A 7,242-nucleotide genomic window follows, 5' to 3' on the forward strand; every position below is an offset into this window, starting at 1 on the left:
ATTGCTGACGCAGGATGCTCGTTGAGAGTTCGAGGCCAGCCTGGGCTCCAAAGTGAGCTCATCGCCGGCTGAACTGCACAGAGACCCTCTCTCAAAAAAAAAAAAAAAAAAAAAAAAAAAGCAGCAGCAAAAATTTACTTCCTGTAGAAATAAAGAGACAGGCCTGGAGATGTAGCCCAGGGGCAGGGCGCTGGCCTGGCGCGCGAGACTCTGCGTCCGATGCCCAGGGCTGCACAAAGGAAGTGTGCGGGGTAGGACCTGCAGGAGGAATGAACGAAGGAGGAAGTCGCAACCTGCACTACCGCCACACTTCCGGTACAACAGCGCCCCTGGAGGCGACAACTATTCAGTCCGAGGAGGAACCGCTTCCGGGGCCGGAAGCCCTCAAGGAGACCGTTCGTGACCGGACCTTCGAGAGGACCGTTCCGAAGGAGGGACAGTTCCGGATCCAGAAGTTGATCCGCCGCGGTCAGAAAAGAGGCGCTGGGGTCTCAGCAGGAGCCGAGAAAGAAGGGCTGCTCGCCAGGGTCGCGCGCGGCGCGTATTATTCGGCCAGAAGCGCCCCGGTACGAGTCTCGCGCTCCTAGCCGTGCACCCGGAAGCCCGTGCGGGAGCCCCGCCGCGCGGAGTCGGTGTCCGGCCGTCCCCGCCCGCCGCAGGCGCGCGCCCCGCCCTGACCGCTCTTCGCACACGGCCGTGGCTTCCACCCCGCTGCGCCCGGGCGCGCCGCGCATTCCCCGCGCCCTGCTCTTTCCTTTCTTTCTTCCAGACTGCTTGGCAAGAAGTGTCCTTGCGGCGGAACAGCGCCGCCCTGGGAGCTGGGGAGCCTGGGTTCGAGTCCCGACGAGCCTGACTAGCGGTATGCAGGTGGCGAAGTGTTTCTGGCCTTCTGGGTGCTTAGTTCGCTTCTGTGTAAAGCGAGGGCCTCGGAGCGCGTCACAGCAAAGGGTCTCTCCAGTGTTGCCGGGACGCTGTCGCCCCGAGTGTCTTTTAAAGTCCTGCCTGGTGTATGCGTGCTTTGATTCGTCTCCTGTGACTCCCCCCACCCCCCATTAATCCTTGCCTTTGACAAATCCGATTTCAGGTCGTTTAGAGATTTCCTAAGGAGTCTTGTGCTCCCCGACCTTTTTTTTAATCTTCTAAATATGGGGCACCGACCTATATAAGGCTTTTGACTTGTGCAGTTCTTCAACTGTTTAATGCAGGGTTTTTTGTTTTTTCTATTAAATCAAATTCTTTGGTCTTGAGTATATCTTTTAAGGTTAGTGCCTTGTTAAATACACATACAAAATTTCGCAATTGTCTATAAACAAGGTAGTGACTTGTGAATATTTCTAACTTATAAGCAATGAATCTTCAAAGCATATAAACCATCAATAAAAAGCACATATAGCCGGGCGTGATGGTGCACGCCTGTAATCTCAGCACTCGGGAGGCTGAGGCAGGAGGATCGTTGTGAGTTCGAGGTCAGCTTGGGCTACAAAGTGAGCTCAAGGCCAGCCTGAACTGCAGAGCGAGACCCTATCTCAAAAAGACAAAAACAAAACAACAACAACAAAACACATGATACAATTTAAAATAGCTGGTAATTAAGTACATATGTTATTTTATTTTATTTTATTTTTTGTCTCTTTGAGACAGGCTCTCGCTGTGCAGTTCAGGCCTTGAGCTCACTTTGTAGCTGAGGCTGGTCTTGAACTTGCAAGGATCCTCCTGCCTCAGCCTCCCAAGTGCTAGGATTACAGGCGTGCACCACCATGCCTGGCTTCATTTTATTTTCTTTGTATAGCCTTACAGAAGGAAGGACAGGCATTAAACACTCTTTAATTTCTTTTTACAGCGATCGGGAAAATGAGGCCCTTAGAAAAAAAGTGACTTGCTCAGTCAATCAAGATAATAACACTGATGGTGTATCTCACAGCTGCAGGTGTTCACCCCAGGTTCTTTTGTTGCCAAGTCAGGTACTTTCTCTGTGATGCTGTGCCCTTTCCAGTTATTTCTTTTCTTTTTTAAAGAAGTTATTCAATATATTAATTGTGTCAGGACCATGAAATACATTTTAAGAAGACTGGTTGAAATATAACCAGTATTTTTTTTGTGTGTGTCTTTTTGAGACAGGGTCTCACTATGCAGTTCAGGCAGGCCTTGAGCTCACTTTGTAGCCCAGGCTGGCCTCAAACTCACAATGATCCTCCTGCCTCAGCCTCCTGAGTGCTGGGATTACAGGTTCGTGCCACCAGTCTGGCTGAACATCTAATTTTTAATTTAATGTCCAGTTATATAGCAAAGCTCACTTGACCAGAACCTCAGTTTCTTTGGTCATATCTTTTTTTTTTTGGTTTTTCTCCTGTACTGGGAATTGAACTCATGACCTTGTGCTTGCCAGGCAGGCACTGTGCCGCTGAGCTAAATCCCCAGCCCTGTGGTTCGTATCTTATAACTATGATTATTTCTGAATAGTTTTAAAGAACTTATGGCAGAAAATGTAAATATATAAATACTATTTGTGATATATGTAAATACATTTGTGTAAATCTAAAATATAAGCAGAATGTAGAAATGCCATGAAAGAAAAAAAAGAAATGCTATGAAAGAAACAGTTAAATTTTAAGACAGTGTAAAAGTTTAGAATTGTAAGGTAGCTTTATGTAAAGTAACCACATTGAAATATTTCATAATTTTTGTTTTTTGTAATATTTAATGTTTAATTATATAAAGCAATAATCACAATATATTGTAGTGACTCGGTGGTCCCCAGGAAGAAATGGCTGGGGGATTTAGAAAACAAAGAGGAGACAAAAGCTGGGGTCTGGTGGAGGCCTCTTACCTCATGGGCAAGAGGACTGAACAATAACAGTAGGGGGTTTATTTGCACTCTTGCAAAGTTAGTGTCATGAGAGGCAGTGTTGTCTAGTGACTAATGACTGGATTGTCCAGGCAGGATGCTTTTCTCAAGACTGAGGTAGCTTGACTGCTTGAGGCACTCTGGCTCTGTCCTGCCCTCACACATATGACCAATATCCGGCTCCAGCTGCTCCCAACAATATAGTCTTTAATGGAAAAAGTTATAAAACATCATACCATTTCATTTTTGTGATAATAGTTATTAGCACAGAGAAAAGGTTTGAAAAAATAACACAGTAAATAGTTAAATGAGGTGCCCACCACCTGCCTTCCTTTCTTATTTAATCCAGGGCCTTGTGCTAAGCTACACTCCCAGCATTGGTTATTTCTCACTAGTGAGTAAAAGAAAGTCTATTTTGAATAGTCTAATAGCCTATATATACTACTTAGACACTTAATCTCCTTTATAAATAAAATGTTGAAATGACTACAATTTACAGAAATAATTGGGCACATACTAGTGCAATGAAAACTGCCCTTGGTTTTAATCAGTCACTGTGCCTGGTGTGATTGAGAATCTTTGTATTGGAAAACTTTAAAGACAGTGAACTCCTTGTAGAAAGGACTTTGGCTTATTAAACTCTGCATCAGCAGCATGTAGTGTAATGCTGGCATATGTTACTTAGGAAATACTTTCTAAGGAGAAAACAGGAAAGGCAAAGCTGTGTAAATGCAGTCTGGAGAGTAAGTAGAGGACTGTGGGAGGAAAAGAACTGTATTACTAATGAATTCTGTTGTTTTTTCAATAAACTCTTATTCAAGAATAATATTCAAAAGGCATCAGCCATTACCTGTTCGTTCTCACTCATTATAAAGCACCTTTTTTGGGGGGAATGAGGTAGATATAGGGAAAAGTGTTAGGAGGTAAAAGGCAGTTCTAGCTAAAGGAAGGCTACATGAAGATTCAGAAGTGAGATGACAAATGATTGGAGATGATAGGTGAGTCAAGATAACAAAAGCTTGTGAGGTAGTTGTGGAGAGACTAGAAGAATATAACAAGCTGGGTGTGGTGGTGCGTGCCTGTAAACCCAGGACTAGGGAGGCTGAGGCAGGAGCATTACTGCAAGTTCAAGAACAGCCTTGGGCTATATAGTTAGTTTATTGTTTTGGTTTTGCTTTTTTGGGGGGGGTTTTTCTGGTACCAGGAATTGAACTCATGACCTTGCACTTGCCAGGCAGGCGCTGTGCTGCTGAGCTAGACCCTCAGCCCCCTATATAGTTAGTTTAGTGGCAACCTAAACTATACAGCAAAACCCTGTCTCAAAAAAAACAAAAAAAGAATATAAGAGGTGAAGTGAGAAGTTAGTGGAGGCCAGATAATGAGTCCTTTTATAGCATGTTATGAAATTATATGTTAAATTGGGGTGATGGGGACCCACTGGAGGGTGTTTAGCAGAGAGGAGATAAGTTCAAATTTGTATTTTTTTTGTACCGGGAATCAAACTCAGGACTTTGTGCTTGCCAGGCAGGCACTGTGCCACTGAGCTATCTGCCCAGCCAAATTTGTATTTTGGAGCTGAGCATGGCGGTGCATGTCTGTAATCCCAGCACTCAGGAGGCTGAAGCAGGAGGATCGTTGCAAGTTCGAGACCAGCGTGGGCTACAAAGTGAGCTCAAGGTCAGCCTGAGCTGCATAGTGAGACCTTGTCTCAAAAAGACTCCCACAAATTTGTATTTTGGAAAGCACACTCTAGTTGTGATTTAGTTAGGTGGTATTTTGAGGAAAAAGAGAGCCATTTATAAAGTTTTAAAAAATTTTTTTATTATTTTTATTTATTTGTGTTTTTGGTACCAGGAATTGAACCCACTATCTCACACTTGCCAGGCAGGCACTGTGCTGCTGAGCTATATCCCCAGCTCCCTTTTTTGTTGTATTTTAGCCTATCATAATTGTACCATGAATAATAATAGTACTTATTATCTTATTATCCAAACTATTATTAAATCTTTTTTTTTTCAACTAGAAGAAACATGAACCAGAAGCTGCAGAAGTTGGAGAACTTGCTACGATTTCGTGTAATTTATAGGCAATTGCACAGCCTGGACCAGAAAAGAATATTAGCACAGTGGAAGCATGGGTTTTCATCTGCTTCCCCAGCGTGGGCTGCTCAGCCGTATACCTGGCCCTGGCAGACAGATGTGTTCCTTCGTGCTGCTTTATCTCAATACAGGCTTCTAGTAACAAAGAAGGTAGTTCTAAATTTCTGTCACGGTATTATTTGATCTGATATGAAAGTATTTAGAATCATAAGTAGAAATCCATTTTGCATATTTTGTTTTTTATGGAATCTTTATTACTTAATGTTATACTCCAAGCAATAGATCTTTGTGAGGAGAGGAAATTCTGGTTAGCCTTTTAGTAATAATGTTGGTAAGTTTGATTTCTTGGATATAAGTATAAAACAGTGAAGGATGCAGGAATTTTAATTTTAGTTTAAAGTTGAACTGCTTAGGAGAGTTGGTAGAAATAATGTCCATAATTGTAATGGGTATTCCAGAATAAGTTGGCCCTAAAATTTTCTCTTCTTTTTGTTTGTGTGTTTAATAGGAAAAAAGACCATGGAAATCTCAGGTGTCTCCAACAAAATCTAAAAAAGAGGTAGAAGTATGGTTTGGAATGACTGCTAAGGAATTGGCCAGAGCAATGGGAAGAGATATAGGTAAGCAGAGACTTTACCAAAAACCCCACCAAAAACAAAAATTCCAAAACACCAATATTTAATTATAGTATTCTTATGTATAAGTGGAGGATGTAATTTTTTAATGTCTTGTTTGTGGCATTGATATTTATTGTCCACTTAGGATCTTTAGAACAGTATTTGTGTTTTTATTACAAACTGACATTAAAATTTAGTGTATCAAAAATAGTGTATTTCTGTTGCAAAATAAAGTGAAAGAAGTCATGAAAAAAAGAATTAATAACTCATATTTGTTTTTTCAGGTGGGTACTGAGAATCAAACTCAGGACCTTGCACTTGCAAGGCAGATGTTGCACTGCTGAGCTATATCACTAGTCAGTAGCTCATATTTGTTGAGCTGTTAATGTATTAGCACTTGTATGTATGTACTTCTATAATTTGCAGAGTGTCCCAGAAATAGGTATCCCTGCTTATATGACAAGAAAGCAAAGCATGGAGATGTTAAATAATTACCTGTAATTTCACAGCAAATGTCTAGTAAATGTGAGGATTTGGACCCAGAGAGTATGTTTCTGTAGCAGACTGTCTTGTTCACTGACCAAACTATCACTGAAGAATTATTTTGTAAATTATAGCAGAGCCCAAATTTAATGTTTCCTGCCTGAAAGGGTTACCTTTTTTTTTTTTGGTCTTTTTGAGATAGGGTTTCACTATGCAGTTCAGGTTGGGCTTGAGCTCACTTTGTAGCCCAGGCTGGTCTCAAACTCACAACAATTCTCCTGCCTCAGCCTCCCAAGCGCTGGGATTACAGGCATGCACCACCACGCCCGGCTAGGGTTACCATTTTTTATGCATGTATATTCTTACATAGAACAGAAAATTAGCTCACTGTCTTACATTTTCATAGTTTTCACTTGGATTATGTAATCATTTTATAAGTGAACGACATGAAGTATAAGTGGACATAGCTACATCATTCAGAATTTTTCCAAAAACTACACTGATACAATTTTATAAATAACGTGGATAAGAGACATGATTCTATAAGTTTTATTATTGGCTATTTTTAAACATAGATGCAGAAAAAATGGAATAAGTTTAAATGTATGCCTAAGTCAGTTACAGTTGTTAATCATTTTATCCATAAACACTTCAGTACTTTTTTTTTTGAGACAGGGTCTCAGTATGACGTTCAGGCAGGCCTTGAGCTCACTTTGTAGCCCAGGCTGACCTCGAACTTGCAGCAATCCTCCTGCCTCAGCCTCCCGAATGCTGGGATTGCAGGCATGCGCCACCATGCCCGGCTAGTACTTTTCTTTTTAAAATAAATTATATTGCACACATGCACACATGCATGCACACAACACACACACCACACAGGAACTCAGGAATAATTCCTGGAGCCAGGCGTGTTGGCACACACCTATAATCCCAGCACTCAGGAAGCTGAGGCAAGAGGATTGCTGCATGTTGGAGGCCAGCCTGGATTGCATAGTGAATTCAAGGCCAGCCTGAACTGCACAGTGAGACCCTGTCTCAAAATAATAATAATTTTTGATGTCACCAAATAGAATAATTAAAATACAAATTTAGTTCGGTGGAACAGTGCTCTACATCTCACCTATTTGCTATGATTTAAATAATAGCCTTTTAAAGCTTATTTAAGATTCAAGTAATGTGGAATTAAAGATCATTTTTT

General features: G+C 41.6%; 1 protein-coding gene across 7 annotated transcripts in view; it reads left to right on the forward strand.

The window, feature by feature from the left end:
• The first annotated feature begins 391 nt into the window (after positions 1-391).
• Mtif2 (mitochondrial translational initiation factor 2) overlaps positions 392-7,242 on the forward strand; it is a 26,894-nt gene continuing 20,043 nt past the window's right edge. Inside the window, exons 1-4 of one of the 7 annotated variants that reach the window (XM_005385790.2) lie at positions 392-867; positions 1,841-1,961; positions 4,869-5,094; positions 5,453-5,564. In XM_005385790.2, the coding sequence (XP_005385847.1) occupies positions 1,906-1,961; positions 4,869-5,094; positions 5,453-5,564 (394 nt within the window). In that variant the 5' untranslated portion in view covers positions 392-867; positions 1,841-1,905. The remainder of the gene's footprint in view (positions 868-1,840; positions 1,962-4,868; positions 5,095-5,452; positions 5,565-7,242) is intronic. The other 6 variants (XM_013514615.1, XM_005385789.2, XM_005385793.2 and 3 more) reach the window with 6 other exon arrangements.

Source organism: Chinchilla lanigera, unplaced genomic scaffold (genome assembly GCF_000276665.1).
Source record: "Chinchilla lanigera isolate Chin_1 unplaced genomic scaffold, ChiLan1.0 scaffold00023, whole genome shotgun sequence".
NCBI lineage: Eukaryota > Metazoa > Chordata > Mammalia > Rodentia > Chinchillidae > Chinchilla > Chinchilla lanigera.